Raw genomic sequence first — 27996 nt, 5'->3', positions numbered from 1 at the left:
CTCCTGAGCCGCGCGGGCGGCGCGCGGAGGGCGGGGCGGAGGGCCGGCCGCGGCCGACGTGGGGGTAAAGCGGCCGCCCGGCCGCACAGCTGCAGCCGAGAGCGGGCGGCGGGGCCCGAGCAGGACGCGGCGGTGAGCGCGGCTGCGGGGGCCCGCCGGGAGGAGGGCGCGGGGCGCGGGCGGGCCTCGGCGCCGGGACGGCGTGACCTTCCCGGGCGCCGGGGACGCGGCCAGCGCCGCCGCACACGTGCCGCGGGACCGGCGCGCCGCGCTCGGGGTGGCCGGCCGGGGCTCGCCGGGGTCTGCGGGGTCCTCAGTCCTCGGCCTCCCCTGCAGGGAGAGGTCGCCCTCCTTTGCCCCCGAGCCGTGTCCGCTGGCCGCGGGGCGCGCGCCGCCGGTGCCCGAGCGCCGGGACGCTATGAATGGGGGCCGCGCCGGCCAGCGCCTGGGGCCGCGCCCGCAAAGTTGGGAGTGGGCGCCCGAGCCGGCTCCTGCGAGGCCCGGGGACGCGCGCCCGGCGGGCCCCGCGGCGGCAAAGCGGGCTTGCATCCCTGCGCCCGCTCGGGTGGCCTCCTGCCGTCCCCGCCTCAGCCCGAAGCTGGGATCTTCCCCAGCAGTTCACGTTCCCTGGTGGAAAATGCGGCCTCGTCAGAGTCTCCCATCTGCAAAACTAACTTCCACCAGCGTCGGGACAGATGCGTGGTCGGCGCTGCGTTTGTGTCTCTGAGTCGGACCCGGCGTAGTCTGCAGGAGGGGAGAAGGGTGCGGGAAGGATGCGTGTTTGTATCCCAAGTGCTGCAGCAGGCTCAGACCCCAAGTTTAAGTCGTGCTCGACAGTCTTGCCGCCTCCAAGTCCTGTGTTTTCTCCTTGGCCATAGCGGGACGTAATCGGAATTAGTTGCCCACTCCTTTTGGGCTAACCTGTTAGTATCCACCACTGTTTTCTATCCTGGTAATTCTACAAGTGGTTGTTTGTAGGATTTAATGTGTGTGTGCGGCTCACCTCACGGGGTTGAGTTCACGTTGACAGATACAGTAGAAGGTGACGTGACTTGCTTTCTTCCAATTTAAAGAAGTGTGCGCACCAACAACACCAGAGCGCATGGAGGTTATCTGAGAGGTCACCTTGGATGTACCCTGTTATCTCAGCTGCTGCTTTTTTTTTTTTTTCTTTTCAGGGTTGGGAGTTCTGTGTTCTTTTCAGACAGGTTAGAATACTCTGGAATTATTATTAGTTTGTAGGCACAGACCTGAAGAACAAGACTGAGCTGAATTCTCTCCGTCACTGACTAGTTGTGTGGCCTTGGAGAAGACCTTCTCTTGCTCTGGCCTCAGCTTTCCTTCTGGAAGAAGGCCGGGGGGAGGGGAGGTTGGATTAGGGCTCTGATAGCCTCTTCTAAGAAAGTTCCAGATGGCCACCTCCTATCAGCCTAGTGAATGGTACTGTCTCTCCAGGCCTATCAGTAAGGTACAAATCAATGTCTTGTCCTTCTAACTTAGTTGTTTTATTAAGTGCTGTGCCTTTATTGTTGCTGGTCTTAAAATTTTCTGAAGAAAGGAAGATTCTTGGAGTCTGGTTGTTGGCAGAGTGCTTTAAGGGGTTAAAAAACTTGGTGGCTCACGTTATTTTCCATTGACGTTTAGGATGGCATTTGTGTTAGAAAGGACCTTGGCATTCATCTCTGACCCAGCACACCAGCCCTGTCTGAGAGGTGGCCCGACTGGGGGCACACAGCTCCTCAGGGTGACAAGGAATGAACTTATTCCTTGGCATTCGTGAATAAGTTGTTTATATGGTTTGAAAACCATACAGAATTGGTTGCTGAATTAGTTATTTTCCTCATCTATGTCAACGAGCCACCATTTCTTTTTCTAGTCAATATTTATTAAGTCCATGCCTTGGCGATGGTTGATTTTTGTCTAAAGTTTGAGGAGTAGATTCTAGTTTGCTCAAACTCCCTGAATTCCAACCCAAACGCTGAAACAAGATTTCCAAAAGAAAGGCCCAGTAATTTGAATGTGTGATTTTTATTAAGCCAATTTGGGATTCAGTGGCCCAGGTGTTGCTCTCAAAGTGTGGTTGTGTGGATTGGCATTATCAGCCTCACCTGGGAGCTTGTCAAGACGGGCAGACTCTCTGGTCCTCTCTGAGGCCTATTGAATGAGAAGTTGCCTCTTAACAAGACCCCCCAGGTGACTTTGTGCACAGTTAAGGCTGAGCTGTGTTAGTGGACTCTGGTGAGAGGAACACGGTGTTCTGTGCTGGGCCTTGTGAGAGCACGTGATGCTTGTGCCCAGTTGAGCATCCCATTATTTCCACATGGGAATTGCCGTTGTATTATGATGTTTTTTTCACCTTGTGCTTTAGAGGCCCAAGGGTGGAACAGGCATTCACACCCAGGTTCGTGTGACTTGGCGCGCCTAACCTTTTCTACCTGCGTCCTCCCAGGCCTGCTATCTTGTGACACCCAGCACAGGCTGCAGTCCGAATTGAGAACTGAGCCTATTGGACTGATAGTTCCATTTAGGCCTCTGCAAACCTGTTCTGATATGGTTTAGGAAGTCTGTGGTTGGCTTATTAACTTGGTGTTGATTTTTAAGGTTCTCAGAAAGGTTGGCTGACGTGCTGCTGGTGGCTGCAGCATTGCTACTCAGGTTTTTGATCTGTGAGTGTTTTGGGGGGGGGTCAATCACTAATCTGCGCTGACACTTTGAGCCCCCTTCCTTTGGAGCAATGTAGAGCCCATTTCCTGGCTTCCAGAACTTCAGGTTCGGTAACTTGGGCTCTGGGTCAGAGCATGAGAGGCTGGACTAATTGGTGCATTTTTGCCTCCTCCCACGGATATGCAGTGCCTGTCATAAGCTCCAGAGAGCACCTTCGACAGAGACCAGCAGAGGAGCGGGCAAACATGAAGTCCAACCCTGCCATCCAAGCTGCCATCGACCTCACTGCAGGGGCTGCAGGTACAGTCATGTGTCATATAACAATGTTTCTGTTAACAGACCGCATATACAACAGTGGTCCCATACCATTATACCTTATTTATACTGTACCTTTTCTATGTTTAGATATGTTTAGATGTACAAATACTCACCATTGTGTTATAACTGCCCACAGTAGTCAGTATAGTAGCTTGCTATATAGATGTGTAGTTTAGGAGCAATAGGCTATAGAGCCCAGGCGTGAAGTAGGCTACACCTGTGGTCCCCAAGCCCCCAGTCCACAGCCTGTTAGAGACCAGACCCTATCCCCTACTGTGGGAAATTTGTCTTCCATGAAACTTAGGAACTGGGGAGCGGTACAGCAGGAGGTGAGCAGTGGGCGAGTGAGCGTATTTACAACTGCTCCTCATCGCTTGCATCACCGCCTGAGCTCCCTGCCCACCCACCCCATCCATGGAAAAATTGTCTTCCATGAAACTGGTCTCTGGTGCCAAAAAGGTTGGGGACCGCTGGGCCACACCATCTAGATCTGTGTAAATATACTCTGTGGTGTTCACGCAACAATGAAATCTCCTAACGACACATTTCTCAGGATGTGCCCCTGTCAGTAAGCAACACATGACTGTAATCCCAGAGAAAACCCAGTCCTCTGTGGTCCTCAAGCATCTTCTAAGCAACATCAAGTGAAAGTGATATGAAAATAGTACCATTTGCCCCCCAGAAGCAATATCCTTTAACTTCAGAACGAATCTATTTAATGGCAGCATAATACCGTTCAGAGCATGGCAGAAGGTAGAGTGGTGTTCGTTATGTTGAAACTTTATGAGTCAGGGTTGATGGGTGGGAATGTCCCCAGTGCAGTTGGAAAACAGCTCAGAGATGAAGTCTCTTGTTCTTTGTCATACGGCTGGGTCATACCAAGAGGTGATGTGGGACCTCAAGCCTTCAGAACCATCGTAGTGCAAAACTAACACCGTGCCGTCTTGGTGGGGGAAACACCAGTCACTCTTCTTAGTCATGTCGGGAAAGAAAGGACACCTTTTAGAAATGTCTTTAGAAATGAGGCTGATAGTGGACTGTCTCAGAGCCATGAAAGGAGTGGAGAGGAGGTAGGATTTGCTGGGCCAAGGCTGAGACAGGGGCCTGAGCCTGAGGGCAGACTGCCAGGCAGTGCAGGCAGCATGAAAACTGCTCTGTAGAAAGATTACCTTGAAGGTGCAGGAAGAGCAGCAACCTTGGCTCAAGGCAAGTGAGGGAACTGGAAATGCATGGTGCTATTTAGTTTTCCCAGTCCTGTGTTATCTCAGGGCAGAGGTGAAAGGAGCGCTGGAATGCTCATATGGTCCAAAGGAAAGCTCTGATCTGCCCAGCCTCCCACACCGATTCTCACAGTGGTTGCAGCTTCCTGGAGTGGGGATCTGGAGGGGTGTGTTGCCCAATGCTCTTACCCAGTGCGACAGATAAGTGTGGTCAAGGGGCTGCCACCTCTCATCCTGTCATTTGCTCAATTCTGCAAAAGAGATCCTTGTTCAGAGAAGAACAAAGTATTCTTCCATGACCAAAGGTCGGCCGAGGTAGACTAATGAGGAAGGCTGGAAACAGCGAGTTTTGAGTTGAGATGTTATTAAGGAGTGCTGGGCAAGGGCACTCCTCCCAAGCCAGAGCCCATGGAAGCGTCCTGGCCCCAGGAGCAGGGGACCTGAAGGCCAGCTAGGGACTGCCCAGTGCTCTCTTATCTACTGCATGCCTTGGGTCAGCCTCTCACCCTGCCTTGGAAGTGAGCTGCAGCCCCTGGGGTCCCCTGCCCCGTCTCCCCCACTCCCCACCACGGAGGACACTGACCCTAAGAATGGTGCAGCCTCTGCTGCCTCTTACCGCAGGTGACCACGCTGGGCTCAGTGCTTGTCTCTGCATTAGGAGGGTGTTTAACCACGTGAGAGATTCTCAGCTTGTGATGTTTTATGTCCTTCCATCAGTCTGTCGAAGATCTGAGATTTCTTGTGATAGAATTAGAAAGCTTACCTTTTCCAATCTGTATGCATACAGATATTTGGATGCCACATTTATAATTTACAGTTGGTTTTAAAGATGTAAATTGCAGCGGTATTGTTGGGAGCCTGGTGTATAAGACATTTGCTGGTGGGTATTTTTTTTTTTAACAATTATAATATTAATATGTATTGGGCCCCTATATATACTGACACTTAGGTGTTTCTGGTCATGTGGGAAGGTATTTCTCCTTATGTTAGCAACACAGGGGTGCCCCTCACTGATGTAGAGCTTCCATGGGTTGTCTAACTTCCAAGAAGCCCCTTTGCTGGGGGTTTCTGTGGGTTGCGGCCTGGGCAGAAGAGATGCCCTTTAGTGACACAGGTACTTTTCTTTTCGATTGTGAGGCAGGTGGAATGCAAATGGGAAGTAGTAGTTCCACTTTTGAGCATCTCGAAGCGTCCGAATGATGGACCTGAAAGGTCCTCAGCTTTGATGCTCGTGTATGTAGAAAAGAGGCCTGGAGAGGCACGGTGAATTTGTTCAAGGTTACACAGCTAGATGGTATGAAGACAGGCCCGGGACCTCGGGTCCTTGTTCGTTGTCTTTGTGTTGGTATTGCGTCAGCAGCATTGCCAGAGTTGAGGGCAGGTTTGTAGTCTTCACTGCCCTTGTTCTCTACACACACAGACTGCTGGGCTTTGGGGTTTTCCTGCCAGCCATTGCCAGGAGCAGCGGACCCCTAGTGTTTTGTGGCCACAGCTCAGCCATGGGAGTATCAGACTGAGCTCAGGGCTGGCCGTGGTCTGAGGTGATGGAGGTGGAGCGTAAATGTGCTCTCTCTCTCTCTCCTTTTTCTATTAAACAAAGCTTTCCCCAACTAGGTGGGTTTGCAGCCAGTTCATCTGCTGTGCTAGTTTTCCTCCTCCCTGTCTGCAGTTCTGTAAGAGATTCAGAAAAGGCTAGAGCCCTAGGCAGTTCAGGTAAGAAAGGATTTGAAGAAGATAGGTAATGGATAACTACTGAAATGAGGCAACATGGGTCCCAAAAGTTAAACCGTCTTAAAGGGAAACTCTGATAGCACTTTAAGAGTTAGTCATTTAACAACTCTGCAATAATGTGGGTCACGACTTTGACCACTCTGTTGCCGTGTGCCTTATTTAGCATAGTTGGGGAATGTGGTATGTCGGATCATTGAAGTTTATCTTCTCAAATGCCAAAATTAAAAACAACCTCCAAACTTGTTTTGATTGGAATATCTTGAAAACGATATGCCTCCTGCCCTGTGAATGTGCAATGGAACCTTTATTGATGGCGTCCAGAGGTGTGTGAGGTTCTCACCCCTGTTCAGGTGGGCAGTGCCGACCAGGTCTTTTTGGTGTGAGTCTGCATCTCTGTGCTCACCTCTGCCCTCCCCAAGAGCCGTCCCTCCCCCGAAACACTGTCCGTGGCCTGAGTGCCTCTCCTGCAGGAGGGGATGGGTGGCTGGCTGTGACAACTCCTAAAGAATGTTTTCACTTGATCGGAAGTCTGACTTCTGTGCCAGTGGAGAAATATTTAATCCCTCTCATGTATTCCTGCCTTTGTCGACTTGATAGATCTTTGAGAGCCTGCTAGGTGTCCGCTCTGTGGTTGGTGCTGGTGTTCAGAATAGTCTTCACTCAGTTTAGGGGGGAACAGTGGGTGCCGTGATTGTGTCACCTTTACAGATGGGGGGGGAGATTGTAGCTAGCATGTCAACATTCACTACCCTTCCCCTTCTCCCTCTTGGACGTGTAGCTGTCGTACAGCAAATGCATCTTGTAATAGCCTGTGATGTCTGGGCTATTCAGGATGATTGAGTTAAAATAAAGAAACCCTCCAGTGAAAATATTAACGTGCTGAATTAAATGGTTTTTTCAGCTTATCTGCATCTAGGTTATCTAAATTATGTACCGACTTTAAAAAATTCCGAGTCACCTCTTCTTTTGGAATAATTAAATTATTTTGATATAATGTGGATCTCATTTTACCTACCCCAACAGTATCTTGGAGAGAATGACTGTAAATGAATCATAGTAAAATTATATTACATTACATTCCACTAATTCAGAGTTGGGGATAATTTGGCAATTCAAAGAGGAAATGTGTCATGACTTTCCTAGAGGAAATGAACAATAGTGATGGGATCGTAGAGATTGTAGTTTTGGTTGTTTAAAAAAGAGAAGCAGTTTTCAGACTCTTTGGAATGTCCATTTGTCTGCCAATAAATAATTTGAGGTTATTCTTAATGACCCCTCTCCCATCTCTACTTTCCACAGTTTAGGTGGAAATGTCTATGTTAGGAATGTCTAATGTAAATGTAAAATGTCTAAGTTAGGAAATTGCATTTCTTAAATATTTTGTGGAAGCCTTTTCTTCCATTTAGATGAAGCTTTTATTTATTTATTTTTTGAGACAGAGTCTCTGTTGCCTGGGTAGAGTGCCGTGGCGTCAGCCCAGCTCACAGCAACCTCAAACTCCTGGGATCAAGCAATCCTCCTGCCTCAGCCTCCAGAGTAGCTGGGACCACAGGCATGTGCCACCATGCCCGGCTAATTTTTTCTATATATTTTTAGTTGGCCAATTAATTTGTTTCTGTTTTTAGTAGAGATGGGTCTCGCCCTTGCTCAGTCTGGCTTCGAACTCCTGACCTTGAGCAATCCACCCGCCTCGGCCTCCCAGAATGCTAGGATTAAAGGCATGAGCCAAGGCTCCTGGTCTAGATAAAGCTTTTAGATGTTATAATGTTTCCTAACACAGCAGGGGATGTCCGAGTTGGGAAGGTGGTAAACATTAACCTGTGGCAGTTCTCTAAGCGCTGACCCCTGGGGCTACGGTAGGGTGGCTGCAGTTCATTCCTTCCCTACATACAGGAATTTTATTGACGCGATCTCATGCAATTTAGACTTTTCTGTATTTAATATTCTTACGGTATGAAAGTATATAAGTATAGGAGTTACACTAAGCCAAAGTAAATTTCAGTCCATTCCCTGTTTAAAGACAAATCATAAATTGGTAGAGTTCAAATTAAAGAGGTGTTTCCATAGGGTCAGATATTTAGCTCTTCTGGGTTAGTTTGCCAAACTCCTTGTTTTCACGTGATCTTAGTCAAAAGGCCAAGAAGCAGCGAGACCCCTTGTTTCCTTGTCTGGTGTCCAGTCCTCTGCTGCTGTTCTGATTGTCACCAGCCCCCTGGGCATTAGGCACAGTGGAGTGATGAACTCCTCCCAGGTTTCCCCTTGTCTCTCTCACGCTCGCAGTACCTGCTGTCCACTGAGCACTCGTTGTGTAGCAGGCACTGAGCTAAGCCGTGTCCTCCACTTTTAGTTACTCCTCATGCTAACCCCGTAAGGTGGGCATGGATGAGGAACTGAGGCTCCAAAGTGACATGGCTTGTCCAGGATCTCGCAGCAAAGCCAGGCTTCAGCACAGGTCCCTCTGACCCCATTTCCAGGGCTCCTAAACACGCCACGCCTTTTGCATCTTGTCACTTCGACTCTGTCTCGCTTGCTGAGCCCGAGCTCCTTCACGGTGAGCATTAAGGGCCTGCCGTAAGTTGTTTGCTGGACCCGGCTAGAAGGGGAAGAGAGGCCGAAACGAACTGAAGCAGGGGCAAGCCTGGGGTAGGCGGCTGTGCCTCCTTCCCGTGGGTAGTTGAGGCTGTGCTCTGAAACGAAACGGTGGCCTCGTACTAAAGCGGACTTCTGTCCTGGTTCCAGGGGGCACAGCGTGTGTCCTGACCGGGCAGCCCTTCGACACCATGAAGGTGAAGATGCAGACGTTCCCCGACCTGTACCGGGGCCTCACCGACTGCTGCCTGAAGACCTACGCCCAGGTGGGCTTTCGTGGCTTCTACAAGGGCACCAGCCCCGCGCTGATTGCCAACATCGCTGAGAACTCTGTCCTCTTCATGTGCTACGGCTTCTGCCAACAGGTGGTACGGAAAGTCATTGGATTGGACAAGCAGGCAAAGCTCAGGTGAGTCAAGGGCACTGACCACTTTGTTTAAAAAAAAACAAAAAACAAAAACCACACTGTTGTATGGTCACAATTTTAATGATACCCAATAGGGAAGAACATTTCCTTTTTAAGAATAACTACCCTCTTTTTGATTATGAAGTGACATGTTGTCATCCCATAGAACTAGGAAAAGCCATATGCGTTACACAAAGGAGATGCGCCCATAGTCCGCCACTGAGAGCAGCCACCCTCCTGGCCTGGCGCTGGTGAGGCGAATGCGTTCCAGACACTGGGGACCTGTGACCCCGCTCTCGTCGGCAGAAGGGCTGGGCTGAAACCAGAGATGCAACTTTCCACCAAAGTGTTAGCTTCCCTTTCATCAGCAAAATGCAGGGTAGTGGGAGAGGTTGTCTGAGCCAAATAGAATGAGGAGAAACTTGGAATTTTAGGAAGCGTTGGATGCATCTGAGAAAATGCAGATGAACCCCACTTTCTATGGCTGAGTCTTCCCCAAGCATCAGACTTTGGCTTGTGCTTGGTCTTCCCTGGGGTATTTACTGTACAAAGACAAAAAAGAATTAGGAAACAACCGGGATGTTTCGCCATCCCTCCTTTGAACATTGATTTATTGTAAATCATTTACAATTACAGAAGCGTCATGGTTGCAAAGGGCAGTCTCAATGGTTTCCATGGGAATTCGAAATCCTATTGCAACTGCAGGTCCCGCATGACTAACGTAGGTTCCTTGTGTACAGAAGTGTTCTCTGGAGGTGCTTAAAGATCTGAAGATGTTTCCTTTCATAGGCAAGAATTTGATCATGATGGACAGAACTTGTTTTTTATTTTTTATTTATTTATTTTTTTTGAGACAGAGTCTCACTTTGATGCCTAGGCTAGAGTGAATGCCGTGGCGTCAGCCTGGCTCACAGCAACCTCAAACTCCTGGGCTCAAGTGATCCTACTGCCTCAGCCTCCCGAGTAGCTGGGACTACAGGCATGTACCACCATGCCCAGCTAATTTTTTCTATATATATTAGTTGGCCAATTAATTTCTTTCTATTTATAGTAGAGACGGGGTCTCGCTCTTGCTCAGGCTGGTTTCGAACTCCTGACCTCGAACAATCTGCCCACCTCAGCCTCCCAGAGTGCTAGGATTACAGACATGAGCCACCGCGCCCGGCCAGAACTTGTTTTTTAAAGGCTTGGGACCAGATAAGATGGGCTAAGGAGGCAGTGTGGATGGGGAGAAGGGCTGAGCGCCGATGCCACGGCCCTCCAGTGTGGAGGGCAGACAGGGAGGAAGGAGCACAGAAATGAGCAGGGGATACACTAGAGAGCCTGGCATCTGAAAAGAAGCAAAACGCTGGGCGACCGTAGTTTCTCGTTGCCCATTGAGGGAGAGACGTTCCATTTGAGGAGACCTGGAATTTGGTTCTCCTTCAGCCTCCCTAGCTAAGGACGAGATGGGGAGAGAAGGCAGGGAGCGGAGCTGTGTCCCCCCCTCTGAGCAGGGTGACCCCCTGCGTAGGACCGAGATGGTGACTTCTGCCTGCTCGCATGAGCAAGACCATTAGGGATCAGGCCCTGCTTGCCCCTCCCCATGTTTTTCCTTTCTTAGCCTGTGAACAGCGTGAAGACAAGAGCGTATTGCTTTTCTGATGAGGAACGATCCAATACCATACAGCTGCATTTCCTCACACCGTCTTCAGAGCCCCGAGTCGGGGGCTGGGTTGGGAAATAGGTCGTGGTGCGTCTCTTGCGAGGGATCACTCTGGGTACGTTTATCTCAGAGCACGGACGCTCCTTAGCTTGTTAAAGACACTTGGAAGTTCTGCAGTAAAGAAACCATCCTGTTCGACAGTGTCTAACCTAGCACTCCGGTCCTTTTGAGATGGGGGCTTTTTTCTTTCTCATCCCGAAGAACAGCGTTTGCTCGTTACCTGTTAGGGAAACGCTGCCCCAGGGCCTGCAAAGCTCTGACACAAGTGTCATGTCCTCGTAGCTGCAGCCAGGGTCCCGAGAGGAGCAAAGCAGGTGCCATCTCCATCTCGCCAACGGGGAAACGAAGGTGTAGGTGTCGACACGCTCAGGATCACCCAGCGGGACTCAAACCCATGTCTTCTGAGCCCCTGCCCAGTCTTCTTTCCAGCAGACTGTGTAGTCCGGGGCTCTGGAATAATTTCCAGTGTAGTCGGGGCTCTGGAATAATTTGTGAGGGTCAGATTTAGAAGTTTAACCAAGAGCGGTGCAAGGAAAGAACTGCTTGTGAGAGCCCATGATGAATTTCTGCAATCACATGGTAAATATTTGTCTGTTTCCAGTTTGAGCACGACCCAGAGTGGTATTCCACTTTGACCTTTGGCCGGACGGGGTCTTACACGGCAGGAGTGTTCAGGTACATGTTTGCTGAATAGATGACAAACAGTGCATTCTTACAAAATCCCATTATACGCCTACCGCCTGCCATTTCAGTTCCAGCTCTACACCCTCATACTACGCGTACAACTGGGGGCCCATGCACCTCATTTTGTGCCCTGGCAGATGAAAGTATTTATTAGAAAGCCAAAGTCCACTGCAGATCTGATCTGGGCTTGTCCTTGCGCTGCAATAATGCGTTTGGTGTTCATTCAGATGTCTGAGTCATCACTACATCTTAGAGTGATTAGACTTCTACATTTATCAATTGCCACCTTTGTTCTGGCAAACTTGGCAAACTGGTTAATGACCCTAATTAACTTTTGCCTGTCAACAGGTTGACAGAGAGTCCCTAAGGGAGGCCAAATATAGATCTGGGCTGGCTGAAAGACAGCAAGCAGAAACCATTTTAAGCTTTGGTTTTAACAAATGAGCAGAGGACGAGTGAAGTGAGGAGGGAGGAACAGACTGAATGGCATTGGATGGTCTCTACACACCTTAAAGCCATGTGCAAGTGCATTTGTGTACCTGACTCTCCTTGGTTAACGGTCATAGGTTTAATTCTGTAAAGTCAAAAGAAAGTTCGTTCTGCAAACTGTCCTCATGAAAGAGAGCCCCACTGCTAGCCAATTCTTCTAAAAGGCTGGAGTTGTGAGAGGTTGGATTCACCCCTGGACCACCCCCCTTGCGTCTGTCCATGGCACACAGGCTAGACCACTAGGAAAAAGGAAACGAGAGACAGCCTGGGTTTTATGCTAGTCTTTGACGCCGATGAAACCTTAGGACTATTGAATGTGGTAGGTCCATTGGGCTTTTGCTCACAGTTTGAAGAAAAATTGTCAGGGGATTGAAGCTCTACCAGGGGTAGCTAGCTGACGGGATTCCCACCCAGGGGGCTGCTGGAAATCTGTGAGGATGCTCTTGGCTGTCCTGGGACAGCAGGATGGCAGCGTTTAGTGGGTGAGCGTCAGGACCAGTTCAGTGCTTCCTGCCCAGTGAAGCATCGTCCCACCCCAGATGCCAGCCCTGCTCCTGCGGTGAAGCCCTGTGCTAAGGCTGGAAGGGATCTTCTTTTCTGACTCCTATGAACTCTCAGAGACGTGTTTCTGATTGCCTGAGAAACGTTTCTCAGACTTTCCCCCACATTCTTGAATGCCTTTGGATTCTAGTTTCTCAACCCTGCTGGTGGTAGGTACTAAACCCATGTGAGATGAGGTGAATGCTTCTATTTTTTTTTTTTTAATTTCAAAATATTATGGGGGTACAAATATTTTGGTTACAAGTAATGACTGTGCCTCACCCAAGCGAGGGCTAGAAGCGTGCCCTTCCCCCATACAATGCACTCTGTCTCCATTAGTTGTGAGATAACCACCCCCCCACCTGACCAGCACCCAGGGAATATTACTACCATGTGAGTACCTTAGTGTTGATCAGTTAGTACCAGTTTGATGGTGAGTACCTATAGTGCTTGTTTTTCCATTCTTGTGATACCTCACTTTGAAGGATGGGCTCAAGCTCTATCTAGGATAATATAAAATCAACCATTTTTTTTTGTCGTTGAGTAGTATTCCATGGTATACCTATACCACGTTTTATTAATCCACATGTATTGATGGGCACTTGGGTTGTTTCTACATCTTTGCAATTGTGAATTGTGCTGCCATAAACATTTGAGTGCAGATATCTTTATTATAAAATGTCTTTTTTTCCTTTGGGTAGATGCCTAGTAGTGGGATTGCTGGATCTAATGGTATTTCTATTTTTAGCTCTTTGAGGTATCTCCAAATTATTTTCCACAGGGGTTTTACTAATTTATGGTCCCACCAGCAGTGTAAGAGTGTTCCTATCTCTCATATCCGCGCCAGCATTGTTGTTTTGGGACTTTTTGATAAAGGCCATTCTCGCTGGAGTTAAGTGATATCTCACTATAGTTTTGATTTGCATTTCCCTGATGATTAGAGATGTTGAGCACTTTTTTTTATGTTTGCTGGCCATTCTGTTATCTTTTGAAAAGTTTCTGTTCATGTCCTTTGCCCATTTATTGATGGGGCTGTTTGATTTTTTTCTTGTTGATTTTCTTAAGTTCTGTATAGATACTTGTTATCAGCCTGTTATCAGCCTTTTATCAGGTATGTAGAAAGCAAATATTTTCTCCCAGTCTGTTGGTTGTCTGTTTGCTCTAATGATAGTTTCCTTAGCTGTGCAGAAGCTTTTAAATTTGATTTTGATTTATTTTTGTGGCTACTGTGATTGCTTTGGGGGGTCTTCTTAATAAATTCTTAGCCTAGACTAATGTCTGTAAGAGTTTTTCCAACATTTTCTTCTAGAATTCTGAAGGTTTCATGCCTTAGGTTTAAGTCCGTTATCCATTTTGAGTTGATTTTTGTGAGAGGTGGGGGTCCAGTTTTCCCAGCACTATTAATTGAATAGGAATTCTTTTCCCCAATGTATATTTTTGTCTGCTTTGTCAAAGATCAGATGACAATATGAGGATGGTTTTATATCTGGATTCTCAGTCCTGTTCCAAAGGTCTATATCCCTGTTCTTGTGCCAAAACCATGCCGTTTTGGTTACTGCAGTCTTGTAGTAAAGCCTTGTAGACTGATGCTTCCCAATTTGTTCTTTTTGCTTAAGATTGCTTTGTCTATACAAGGTCTTCTCTGGTTCCATATGAAGTGTTGAATGCTTCCATTTTTGTATTTGTGTGCATTCATCTTTCTGCCTAGTTTAATATCCAGTTTAGGCATTTCACCTAAAGTCACTGAGCTTGCAGGCTTGCATGCTATCACCCACCCCTGCAACACCATCTTGCCTTCTGTGTTGCTGAGGCTGAAGGGAGTCATTAGCTGAGCTGGGAAATCTTTTTGCCATGAAGCAACTGTGTGGTTTAAAATTTATTCTGGGTTTTCATCTCTAGGAGTTCCGTTGCACATCTGGTTGCTCCAGGTTGGAATTACAGCATGCAGTAATGGCCTCAGAACATAGTTTTATTTAAAGCTTAGTGGCGAGTACACTGAAGTATTAATTATGCATATTTTTCAGTGGTTGGACTATGGGTAATTTTCCCCCCTCTCTTTTAGGGTTTTCTGGGGGGTTTATTTTGTGTGTTACTGTGTGTCTTAGCTTGGGCAGCTATGACAGATTACTATAGACTGTCCTAGCATTGTGTCTAATAAAAAGAGCATGGGAGTGGCAGTCAGGCAGACCTAGGTTTGAATCCTAGCACTGCCACTTAGTATCTGTGTGACTTTGGCCACATTATGTGTTGTCTCTAAGCCTCTGTTCCCCATATGGGAATTGAGGTATTGCTGTCCATCTCACAGGGCTGTGGGATCCTTAGATGAAACAGCATGTGCAAGTTCTCTCCAATTATCGTTACACTCCTTCTTTAGAGATGGGGTCTCGCTGTGTTGCCCAGGTGAGACAACATAGCCTGATCATGCCATGGCATGTAGTGGCGTGATCATAGTGCACTGCAGCCTCAGATTCCAGGGCTCAAGCTATCCTCAGGCCTTAGCCTCCGGAGTAGCTGGGACTATAGGCATGCATCCCCATGCTGGGCTCCTTGTGCCCGTTCTTCACCAAAGTGCCCTCCGCATGGTGAGTGCTGAAGGCATGGAGATGCTGACTGGCAGCTGTCTGTTCTTGTGTGCTTTCAGTGATCTGCAGAATGCAGCTGCTGGCTCCTTCGCCTCTGCCTTTGCCGCGCTGGTGCTGTGCCCCACAGAGCTCGTGAAGTGCCGGCTGCAGACCATGTTTGAGATGGAGACATCGGGAAAGATAACCCAAAGCCAGAAGTAAGCAGCACTCCGGCACGAACATTAGGTCTCTATTGCCCTGGTGTACTGGGTGTTTTTTTCATTTCACACTGCATTGAAAGTTAAGTGGCAGATAGGGAAACAGATATCTATCTACTCCAAAATATTATTTCTAGAACACTTTCCCCTATCAGTCAGAATTATCAGGATAATTCTCTGAAAGTATGTCTGTGATAGTGGCACTCACCACCCACCCCGTAGAACATCTTAGGCAGATATTTAATGCCCCAGAAGTGGAGAAGCCAGGAGCTTAACACCCCTTTTGGCCTCTTGTGTGCATAATGCATGATCTTCAACCACATTTGGAGGAATATAGCTTTTGCACTTCACCTGCTGAGTCATCACAAGTGCCAATTTGGATTCTGAGATGCATATTTGATGCCCATCCCTAGGTTGCACATGGGTATTCAGGCTGATCATCCAAGATCCTAAGGTAACTTACTTTACCTCTTCCCGCTCAATCCTTCAAGTGTACCTGCAAAGGGCCCGAGTTCTGAAAACATTCATCAGAACCCTTGTAAGTATTAGCTATTCCTCATTGATCAGATTACTCTCCAGCTAGTCTTAAACAGATTCTCATTACCCTGGGAGGGTGTATGTGTCATATACAAAATGATTTATTTGAATGGAAAAGGAATTTATTATCCTTATAATCTCAAAACTTGCTTATTTTTATTGACATCTAGCTGAGTGAAGTTTCTGTCAAGGATATTACTGTGGTTAACTCAAAGCCTGTAACTGGAAAAAAACCAGGTGATCAATTGATCAGTTATCAGTCACCTTTCAGGGAGAATGGGGTTTGTAATTGTGCCCTGTTTTCTGTACCCTTGAGATTCACTGCAACCACCTTAAATCTAATGCTCATTGCCTAGAAATCCAAGAAGTATAAGTCTTTAAAAAGACATATTTTAAGACTTATATTTGTCTTTAAAAAGACTTCAATATTTTTATTGAAATATAGTATACACACAGTATCATCAAAACACATACAAGTCATAAGTGCAGTTGCGTGAACAGTTAGGAAATTTATGTGCTTTTGTAACCAGTGCCCAGATTTATAATCAGAGCATTAACAGCACCCAGAAAGCTGCCCTTATGTTCCTTAGAAGTAGTTTAAGGTCATTTAAAGGTAGTGATAATTATATTAAAGGACTTAGGCAGACAGATACCTGGAAAGAAAGTAAATAGTAAATATTGGTTGGCTTTGTATTTGAGGTGCAGCATTCTTAACAGAGGTGTACTTGGGGCTAAGATGGATTGAAGGTAGGTCAGTTGTGTTGGGCTGGGTGACTCACATTTGCAGACAGCGGTGCTGCAGGTGGGGCCTGGTTGATGAGGAATACCTGGTGGAACCTTCTGGCGCTCTCAGAAGGAAACAGCTGTAGCAAAGCTTGTGGCCTTTATTACCTTGGGGCTTGATCCTCCATCTCTCCAAGCCCTGGCACCTGTTCTCTGAGAACAGAGTGGGGAAAGACCGACTCACTAGTCCAGGGGTCCTCAAACTCTTTAAACAGGGGGCCAGTTCATTATCCCTCAGACCGTTGGAGGGCCGGACTATAGTTTAAAAAAAACTATGAACAAATTCCTATGCACACTGCACATATCTTATTTTGAAGTAAAAAACAAACGGGCAAAAAACACCTGCACATGGCCCGCGGGCTGTAGTTTGAGGACGTCTACACTAGTCCATGCCAAGCATGCAATTTCTCACCCTGTTCTTAGGGAAAAGACCTGCCGTGGTACCCACTGTCATGAAGAGGAATCGGTAGACAACAAGTGTCCTGCGTTCCAGCTGCCACAGCAGCAGGGCTCTGATCTGCTTAAAAGAAGTTCTCCTGCATCCCTGCTGCTCTGAGAATTAAATTCTTGGTGCTTTTTGTATAACAAGAGCTGTAGCTCAGTTCTCAGAACTTCTTTTGTCTCGGCTTCAAGTAACATTTACTCCTTTGCTCATTTCTCTGCTCTAAACCAAAACAAAAACTCTATAAACACCTGAACAGATTTCCTGAAAACATACCATAAAGTTTGAGGAAATAGGAAACAAGGAAGACAAGGACTGGGCAATATTTTATTTATTTTATTCTTGCTGAGTTTCTACAACTCCTTATTGTAATTATAGTTTGCACATATTCACTATGGAAAAAAATGGGGATTAGCTTTTACATCTTTGATAATGTGACTTCTAGAAATGTATGCGTCTATTTTAATAAAATTTCTTAACCAATAATTTAGGTGACAAAGCTTGATATAACTAACTCTGCTTCTCTGAGATATTTCCTTCACACAGAAGGGTGCCTTTTATTCTCAGAATTCCTGGTTCCTCTTTTACAAAATCAGCTGCTTCTTTACTAGTGCTTGATCAAATCTGTTAAATGGGTATGAGTATTAATTGTCCTCCTTCCTTCCGCACTTGCTGTAACAGTGTCTCTCACTGCGTGTCTCCTCCCAGTACAGTTTGGTCTGTCGTGAAGAGTATCCTCAGAAAGGATGGCCCCTTGGGCTTCTACCATGGACTCTCCAGCACTTTACTTCGGGAAGTACCGGGCTATTTCTTCTTCTTTGGTGGCTATGAACTGAGCCGATCATTTTTTGCATCTGGGAGATCAAAAGATGAACTAGGTAAGTGGGTTTGCGTTGGCAGCGGTGGGATATGATGGTGTCTGCTTCCCACAGGTGTGGTTTCTGCAGATTCTCTGCTCTTTGTGTCCCGCCTCCACAGGGGGTCCACCTGGCACTGGGGAGGTTTCTGGATAGTGGAGAGTGACATGGTGGTAGGCAGTGGCTAGCACTCTTCCTCCAGGCTTGGTAATTTCCTCAGAAGAGAAGCTGAAGCAGTGCATCTCTTTTTTTTTTACTGGAATAACATACATTTTTCTGAATTCATTTTAGGGGAGAAGAAATACAAAGATTACTTCCCCCATGGGGAAATCACCGATAAATACATACACACACACATACACACACACATATGTATATATATTTTTGAGACAGTCTCACTCTGTTGCCCCGGCTAGAGTGCTGTGCCATCAGCCTCACTCACAGCAACCTCAAACTCTTGGGCTCAAGCAATCCTCCTGCCTCAGCCTCCCGAGTAGCTGGGACTACAGGCATGCGCCACCATGCCTGGCTAAGTTTTTATTTATTTATTTGTGTGTGTGTGTATGTGTATATATATATATATATATTAGTTGTCCAGCTAATTTCTTTCTACTTTTAGTAGAGATGGTGTCTCACTCTTGCTCAGGCTGGTCTCGAACTCCTGACCTCAAGCAGTCCACCTGCCTTGGCCTCCCAAAGTGCTAGGATAAATAATCTTATGATAATTGTAAGACTTGGTGATAAATCTTGATAGCATTGAGAGCGGCAAACAGCGTGGTTCTTTCTAGCTTATTCCGTTTAGCTGCCTGACACAACCATGTGCAGTGTTTGGCTCACATAAGTGAGCTGTTCTTAACCATCTCCCTTCAGTGTGTCGGATCTGTTATAGGATTAGCCAAGCGCCCAGACTTATCAGCTGTGTTCAATAAGGTGATTTTTGTTTTTAATGGCAAAGGAAGAATCAGGGCTGTTGGGTGTTAAAATGAGTGAGAAAGCTGAAAAAAGACGAGGGCAGTAATTGGCCTCTATTCTTATGCCCCGTGCTAAGGTGTTGCTACGCTGCTGGAGACCTGCTGGTTCTGGAGGGCCACAGTACCTTGGTGACCAGACTACATGTCACACCCACAAGGATGTCTTCTCCTGGCAAGACCCAGGTCTGCCGCTGGGTCTAAGAACACAAATGAAACCTTGTATTCCTAGAGCTGGATGTCAAGAGCTTTGACGGTTTCCTCAAAGAATTATGTTCCGTGGCATCAGCATTTCTGTCTTCACCTCCCTGCAGCCGTTACTACATTGACCTCTGGAAATGTCACATGTCACATCAGTGGTTCTTGAGACAATATACCATTTGTGATTTTTTTCTTTCTAGGCCCTGTCCCTTTGATGTTAAGTGGCGGAGTTGGTGGAATTTGCCTCTGGCTTGCTGTATACCCAGTGGATTGTATCAAATCCAGAATTCAAGTTCTTTCCATGTCTGGAAAACAGGCAGGATTTATTGGAACCTTTATAAGTGTTGTGAAAAACGAAGGTGAGTCTGCTAATTGCAGAAACAGAGTAGGCATGTATGGAATGATTGGTCATTTCACTGCCAGTCTTGTTGAAGTTTGATTGGATGTATAATTGCTCTAGTCTCTCTGCCTCATACCCTTTTGTAGCACTGTATATTAGCCCATATTTGTGGGTTTCTGTTTGTAGACTCTTTTCTTTAGCTTACTTAAGTACTTACTCTCAACCTTTGGGCCAGGTACCTGTTAGGATTCTTTGTTTGAAACAGCCTGGAGGGAACTTTAAAAATATGGGCTTTGTCTAAAGGAATAAATGCTTTGAAGTTATCTGTTCTACATAATACAGATATTATCAGGAGATCGTCTCTACCAGTACCACTAAGGGATTTAAAAGAATGTACAATATCCTTAATACTAAGACTTCTAGAATCAGAAATGGACCGAGCAATTTCAGAAGATCATTTGCTATCAATTTTTAGAATTATGTAGGAGGATAAAGATTTTTTAAAACATTTTTATTATCTCAGCATATTACAAATATTTGGGTTACATATATTTCCTTTGCCCCACCTGAGTCAGAGCTTCAAGCGTGTCCATCCCCCATATGGTGTGTACCGCACCCATTAGATGTGTATATACCCGTACCCTCCTCTCTCCTCCCTCCTGCCTGACACCAATGAATGTTATTACTAGATGTGCACTTAAGGGTTGATCAGTTAATACCAATTTGATGATGAGTACGTGTGGTGCTTGTTTTTCCATTCTTTTGACACTTAGTAGAATGGGCTCCAGCTCTATCCAGGATAATACAAGAGGTGCCAGATCACCATTGTTTTTTGTGGCTGAATAGTACTCCATGGTATACATATGCCACATTTTATTAATCCACCCATGTATTGATGGGCACTTGAGTTATTTCTACATCTTTGTAGTCATGAATTGTGCTGCTGTAAACATTCTAGTGCAGATGTGTTTTTTATAGAATGTCTTTTGTTTTTTTTGGGTAGATGCCCAGTAATGGGATTGTTGGATCAAATGGTGATTCTATTTGTAGCTTTTGAGGTGTCTCCATATTACTTTACACAGAGGTTGTGCTAGTTTGCAGTCCCACAAGCAGTGTAGGAGTATTCCTGTCTCTATGCATCCACACTAACATTTATTGTTTTGGGACTTTTTGATAAAGGCCATTCTCACTGGAGATAAGTGATATGTCATTGTGATTTTATTTTTTATTTTTGAGACAGAGTTTCACTCTATTGCCTGGGCTAGAGCAACCTAGCTCACAGCACAACCTAGCTCACAGTACCCTCAAACTCCTGGGCTCAAGTGATCCTCCTGCCTCTGCCTCCCGAGTAGCTGGGACTACAGGCAAGTGCCACCATACCTGGCTGATTTTTATATATATATATATATATATATATATATATGTGTGTATATATATATATATGTGTATGTGTGTGTATATATATATATACATATATGTGTGTATATATATATACACACATATATATATATACACACACACACACACATATATATAATTTTTTTTTTTTGTCTGGCTAATTTCTTTCTATTTTTTTAGTAGAGATGGGGTTACTCTTGCTCAGGCTGGTCTCGAACTCCGGACTCAAAGAATCTGCCAGCCTCAGCCTCCCAGAGTGCTAGGATTAGTCATGAGCCACCACACCCGGCCACTCATTGTGGTTTTGATTTGCATTTCCCTGATGATTAGAGATGTTGAGCATTTTTTCATATGTTTGTTGGCCATTACTTTGTCGTTTTTGAAAAGTTTTTGTTCATGTCCTTTGTGCAGTTTTTGATAGGATTGTTTGATTTTTTTTCTTGCTAATTTTTCTGAGTTCTGTATAGATTCTAGTTATCAGCCCTTTATTGGATGCAGCATGCAAAAATTTTCTCCCATTCTGTAGGTTGTGTAGTTTGCTTTCATGGTAGTTTTTGTGGCTGTGCAGAAGCTTTTAAATTTGATCAGGTCCCATTTATTTATGTTGTTGCTGTGATTGCCTTTGGGGTCTTGGCTAGGCAAATGTCTATGAGAGTTTTTCCAACATTTTCTTCTAGAATTCTTAGTTTCATGCCTTAGGTTTAAGTCTGTTATCCACCATGAGTTGATTTTTGTGAGAGGTGAAAAATGTGGATCCTGTTTCGGTCTTCTATGTGTGGCTATCCAATTTTCCCAGTCCCATTCATTGAATAAGGATTCTTTTCCCCAGTGTATGTTTTTGTCTGCTTTGTCAAAGATTAGATGGCTACATGAGGATGGTTTTATATGTGGGTTCTCGGTTCTGTTCCATTGGTCTATGTCTCTGTTCTTGTGCCATAACCATGCTGTTTTAGTTATATAGTCTTGTAGTGTAGCTTGAAGTCTCATAAATTGATGCCTTCCAATTTGTTCTTTTTGCTTAAGATTACTTTTGCTATATGGGGTCTTCTCTGGTTCCATATAAAGCATAGAATTATTTTTCCTACATTTGTGAAAAATGATGTTGGGATTTTAATAGGGATTGCATTGAATCTGTAGATCACTTTGGGTAGTATAGACATTTTAACAATGTTGATTCTGCTGACCCATCAACATGATAGGTTTTCCACCTGTTTACTTCCTCTGCTATTTCATTCCTCAGTGTTTCATAGTTCTCCCTGTAGAGGTCTTTCACCTCCTTAAATATATTCTACAACCAGTGACTGAAGACCTGTCCTTCTAGCATCCGCTATACATTTAAAACTTGGATATGAACTTGTCTGTTTTCATTTTAAAAAGAGTTCAGTAACACAGAAACCATTTAATTTGTGTCCCAAATGGAGCACGGACATCTTGCATGTTATTAATAGCAACCTCCTGCTTTAAACGTTTGTATAACATTTTATAGTTTTCCAAAGTCCTTACACCTTTCATATCTAATTCAATCTTCATAACACTCTGGGCAATGCTAATACTAGAAACAGGTCTCTGGCTTCAAGGTTGGTGTCCTTGCCGCTGCCCAGGTGAAGCTGCAAAGCTGCTGCCACCTCTGGCTCCCTGGTTGCGTCTGTCTGGCCATGTCAGGCCTCCAGTCTGCCCCGTCCTTACACCGGGAGTTAACCAGGCAGGGAATTTTGGTGTATGTTACCTGAACATTGGTCACTTTTGCCAGGAAGATCCAACACTTTTCCTTGTTTTGTTCGCCTCTTTAGGGAAACCTGGACATCCAAGTCCTTCCATCATTTTTGGGTTTTAGTGCTGTTGTGTGAATCTGTGTGTAACTATACCTGTGCTATGCAGCTGTGTGGAGCATTCCCAAGGAGGGAGGGGGTCATCATAGTCTTTGATCACCTTTTTGTCTTCTAGGAATAACGGCCTTATATTCTGGACTGAAGCCTACTATGATTCGCGCGTTCCCTGCCAATGGGGCACTATTTCTGGCCTATGAGTATAGCCGGAAGTTGATGATGAGCCAGTTGGAAGCACACTGAAGTGTCCTGGCGGGCCTGTTCCCAGGCACAGGTGTTGAGGACTACAGTTCATCTCAGGGTTTCCTGGAGTACAAGACCAGCGTGGAATTATTTTGGTTTCTAGGGAATTTTTTTGTGTGTGTGTCTTTTCTTCTTCTACCCTAAATCTTAAACTTTATGGAAGGACCTCTATTTTAGATTATATAGTTTTTGCCCATGAGTGTAAAAGAAAAGTTGCTGTTGCTTAGTATAATATACAGGGGGGCCAGGGGCCCTGTGCACCTAATTTAAAACGCTGAGTATAGTTCTGTCAGAGCTTTTGCCTAAACCTGCACTTGTATGTCCAGTTTGGACACTTATGTGATGAGGGAAACAGACAATTCGGTTCCATGTTTAATCTCAAGTATTACCAGAAAAGCCCAGAGGTGACCACATTTCATGAAGATAGTTATAAATGGTTGCTTAACCCATTCCACATGTAGGGTCTCTTTTAAAAAGTCTGCTTAACATGTGTACTGTTCTCAGTGGTTGAACGTTTTAAAAAGTTTTCATCTGGGTGCTTGAAAACTAAAATATCCCTCTAGATTTTTAAGAGAATGAATATACTTTCATACTGGTGTGGCTTCCACATTCTAAAGTTTCAGAGTAGGCACCTTGGATTTCCCCCAGATGCTCTACTCTTCAAACAGTGCCATTCATTTTCTAGGTGGGATCATATTCCAGACTCTGACAATATTGCCAGGTGTGGCCTAGAGGGTTAGGCCTTTGGAAAACAGCACGGCCTTCACAGCTTCCCTTCTTCTCTCCCAAAGAGCTGCTCCTCTGCTGGGCTTTAGGTTGTGAAGGTGCTGAGGGGATTGGTGGTACTGCTGTGCTTTGATGAAGACCCATGTGGCTGACAGCAACTCGTAATTTCTGTCTCTGGATCCCGGCCTGAGTGGGACTCGAGGGTGCTCTGTTGGCCCTTCTGGGACTATCAATCTACTTTGGACCACTCACTGTCCTCTCTGCCTCCACCAATCAGGAAATTCTTCCAAGGAATAAAAAGTGCCAAAGCCAGGAGAAGCCTTTGTTTCCTGTTTGGTGATTGAGTGATAGTACTCGTGGGTGAAGTCCTCCTCTCAGTCATGCCTAGAAAGAACTGCGTGCCTGAACTCCACAGTGAGTGATGTCAGGGCTGACCCATCCTCAACCTTACCTGGGGGTCCATGACCCCGTGCCATGCTTTCACAGTGTCGGAGCCTTCTACGTTTGGTACTGGCAGTCATTGAGTTTTGATGAATGAATATGAGATGTGACTTTATAAAGCAACGGGACATAAGAAAAGCAATTTTATTAAACCATGCTGTATGTATGTATGGACGTATTCAGTGACTTAAAAAACCAAACCCCACAGTTCATCAGATCCCCACAGACTTGGGGATGGGTAGCTGTTCTGTGGCCTCTTTGGTCTAAGAGGATCGATCATTTTTGTCACTACTAAAGTCGATCTCATTCTGTGCTGCTCCAAGACCCGCAGGGTCTCTCTGAACACAAAGTCGTCTTAAGCAGCCTGCAGAGCCGACGGCAGGCAGGCTAACAAATGCTAGTGACAGTCCACACCATGTGTGTCCTGTCGACGGAATATAAATGGTGTGCAGTGCCTCCAGTTTCCTTAAGCTTTTGCTATCTGTGAAGCCTCTGAGGCAGCTCCAGCCATGGTGCCCAGAAGCAAGAGGGTTGGAGAAACTAGAGGCCGATAAACGGGGGTGGGGTGGGGGGAGAAGGGGATGCCTGTCCTGCCTGTTGTGCTCCAGAGCTATGGCTGGTCTTCCATTTGCCTTTTCTTTAAGAGAGAACAACTTTTCTACTTTGCTTTTCTCTGTGTACTTAAATGGCCAGGAGCTACCAAGTGGTGCTTCATCTAAACAGGCCTGGATTGAAGCGAAATAGAAAATGGGACTGGCTTCCACCAAGAAGTGGACAGCTTCAGTGTCCACGGTCCCCTGCCTGGGACTCGGTAGCTAGTAGAGTTAGCCCTGTTGGCAGCAGATCTTCTCGCAGGTCATCCATTAAAGAGTGAACTAAGTATCTTCAACAAGCAATAGTCAGAGGCAAGTGGGAGTGAAGAATGGAAACCTGAGTCAGGAGACATTTTTTTTTTTTCATTCTATTTGCTTAATTCATGGTTCAATATTTGGGTACAACTTGTACCATTTTCAGATCTGTACTCTAGACAAAAATATAGTAACTTGAAATGTGTTTAAAGAGATTTGAGAAGTCTATCATTATTAAATTATTTACCTAATATCTGAGTCTATGATGAGTTTTGTGTAAGTGTTTTATGTCCATGCTAAGAACAAACTGTCAGGAATGTTAAAGAGTTATGTATTTCAAAGTGTTGGCTTTATTGCAACAAGCATTGTTTTTCCTCCACAAAATTTCTGACATAAAACAATTTTACTGTAGGTGAGGTGACAAAAACACAAGTTTGTATACACTGCAATTTATGCCCTCTAGATTTCTCTCTCCTTCTGCCTTTATTTTTAAAAATAGTTAAACTGCTTTCTATTAAGTTTTGGATAATTCTATTCCAAATTAGTAAATTCTATTTAAGAAAACTGGTATCATTCTGATATATTATGATGTGAGTCTCTTGAGTTGTTCAGAGAATTATTCACTTTGGGTTTTAAGAAAGCAGTGCCCCAAGAGGCCCTAAACAAGTTTCATTTATGTAAGCAAAACTGTGTGGCAACTCATAATTGCCAGAAAATTTTCTGAGATGAGGAAGGTTGGGGAGGAGTAAACTTAACTGTAATCTTATTGCAAAAAGAGAAAGATTCTTAAAAATGGGAGTTTCCTTATGCTCCTTGGATTCCTTCTCCTTCCTGTGAGGTCTTTTTTTCATATTAGTTTTTGTCTTTCATGTCTTATGAACGTTGATGATTGATTGGAGCTCTTTGTCCACGTGTAGGACTTAACTACTGGGCCTCAGTGCAGGAAGACTGGGTCTTCATAGGGAAACCCCGTTACTCCAGACAAGGGCACCTGTAGGAGAGTATATAAACTGGCTGTGGGAGTTCTAAGAACCAACTAGAAGAAAGGGATTATTAAGCTGTCAATATTTCTTAGTGGTTTGTAGATCTTCATTGAATCTTCCATTTCTTTGTGGAACCTCTTATCTACCCACTGTTTTGCTTGTATCCCTGAATTTAAAAGTGCTGGTATTCAGTTTTTTTAGTGATTAAATATATCCCCAGGGGTTGGTGGCTGGCCAGGAGAAAAGAGGGGACAAAGTGAGGGGTCCCTTGTGAAAGGTTTGTTTCTTACAGATTTTTTTTTATTTCTGCATATTATGGGGGTACAAATGTTTAGGTTATGTATATTGCCCATGCCCCCCCTTACCCGAAGCCAGAGCTTCAAGCATGTCCAATCCCCAGATGGTGCGCATCGCACTCATTATGTATATACCCATCCCCTCCTCCCCCCTCCCATCTGCCTGGCGCCTGATGAATGTTATTCCTGTATGTCCACTTAGGTGTTGATCAGTTAAAACCAATTTGCTGGTGAGTACATGTGGTGGTTATTTTTCCATTCTTGGGATACTTCACTTAGTAGAATGGGTTCCAGCTCTATCCAGGAAAATACAAGAGGTGCTGTATCACCATTGTTTCTTATAGTGGAATAGTACTCATGGTATACCACATTTTATTAATCCACTCACATATTAATGGGCACTTGTGTTGTTTCCACATCTTTCCAATTGTGAATTGTGCTGCTATAAACATTCAAGTGCAGATGTCTTTTTTTATAGAATATCTTTTGTTCTTTTGGGTAGATGCCCAGTAATGGGATTGCTGGATCAAATGGTAGATCTACTTGTATCTCTTTGAGGTATCTCCATATTGCTTTCCACAGAGGTTGCGCTAGTTTGCACTCCCACCAGCAGTGTATGAGTGTTCCTTCTCTTCCCCGGAGACCACCCTACCTGGAGGCAAGTTCCTGGTACAACTACATCCTCACTGTGGTGGCATTTCTGCCACAGCCCAACCCAGTCTGGGAGCCCTGCACACAACATGTTGAGCTGCCTCTACCACTGCTGCAGCTGGGGCAGAGTAGGAGCTGGGAATCTACGCACTTTTGTGCCCCTGGAGGACAGAGACCACTGTCATTGCCAAGTAAGGGAGGTGTGAGCAGCTTGTGTGTCCCACAGCTGCCTGCCTGTGCTAATCTGGACAAGAGGGGCCCACCCCTTTTGTCACAGGCTCACAGTGCATTTGCCCTTCTCCTGCCTGAGCATTCTGGAGAAGCGCAGAGCATCTGACCCCTCACCATCACAGCCAACACGTGAACTCAGAGGCTTGAGAGCAAGTTTCCTAGCTCAGTTTCTGTCTGAACCCCCCATGACTTAAGCATGGCATCCTGAGGCTTGGGAACTGGCAATTACATAACGTAGTCCACTGCTGGCACCTCAACACTCTCCCAGGGACCTGATGTCCAATCAAATTGCCATAATACCACAGTGGGTACATACCTACATGAGCCAAAATGCAGCATACTTCTTCCTCTACACTGAGCAGCAGAGTTCCCAACAGAGGAGAATAGGTGAACTTGTAAAGCTATCTGTTTTGAGCTGGAGGAAGAGATTCCAGATGAGAAGGAACCAGAATAAGAACTCTGGCAATAAGGAAAAGCAGGCTGTTTTGACACCCCAAAGGATCACACTAGCTGTGCAGCAATGGACTCCAAGCAAAAAAGAATCTTTGATATGTTAGATATGGAATTCAGTATATGGATCACAAATAAGCTCAATGGGATAGATCTGAAAAGTGAAAACCAACACAAACCAAAAAAATAATTCAAGACGTGAATGAGAAATTCACTAAAGAGACAATAAAAAAAAAAATAACACACACACAGGCATAACAGAACTTCTGGAAATGAAGGTGTCATTTAGGGAATTTCAAAGTACAGTGGAAAGTTTTAACAGACTAGACCAGGCAGAGTCAGAGCTTTCACATTAACCCAATTAGTCCAAAATAAAGGAAAGAAAAAAGGAAAACAAGAGAAAGTCTCCAAGAAATATGGGATTATATGAAATTATATGAAACACCCAAACATAAGAATCAGAGGTATCCCTGAGGGAGAAAAAAGCCAAAACCAAAAGTATGGAACACCTATTCGAGAGAATAATGGAAGAAAACTTCCCTGGTCTTGCTAGAGATTCTGACATCCAGATACAAGATGGTCACTGAACACCCGGAAGGTTTATTGCAAATAGGACATCACCAAGGCACAGAGTCATCAGTCTGGTCAAA

General features: G+C 45.3%; 1 protein-coding gene across 2 annotated transcripts; it reads left to right on the top strand.

Moving 5' to 3' along the window:
- The first annotated feature begins 31 nt into the window (after window positions 1-31).
- Window positions 32-24986, top strand: SLC25A15 (solute carrier family 25 member 15). 2 transcript variants are annotated; one of them, XM_076009475.1, is made up of 7 exons: window positions 32-132; window positions 2851-2964; window positions 8673-8931; window positions 14988-15125; window positions 17596-17765; window positions 19114-19272; window positions 22596-24986. In XM_076009475.1, the coding sequence occupies exons 2-7, from the start codon at window positions 2910-2912 to the stop codon at window positions 22718-22720; spliced, it is 906 nt and encodes a 301-aa protein (XP_075865590.1). In that variant the 5' UTR covers window positions 32-132; window positions 2851-2909; the 3' UTR covers window positions 22721-24986. The 2 variants fall into 2 exon arrangements, with proteins under 2 accessions (XP_075865590.1, XP_012613998.2); XM_012758544.3 differs by lacking the exon at window positions 32-132 and having other exon boundaries at window positions 1748-2964.
- The last annotated feature ends 3010 nt before the right edge of the window (window positions 24987-27996 follow it).

The sequence above is a fragment of the Microcebus murinus genome, chromosome 13, assembly GCF_040939455.1.
Source record: "Microcebus murinus isolate Inina chromosome 13, M.murinus_Inina_mat1.0, whole genome shotgun sequence".
In the NCBI taxonomy this organism is placed as follows: Eukaryota; Metazoa; Chordata; class Mammalia; order Primates; family Cheirogaleidae; genus Microcebus; species Microcebus murinus.
The sequence above is the reverse complement of the archived record's forward strand: the minus strand, read 5'-3'. Positions and strand labels throughout refer to the sequence as shown.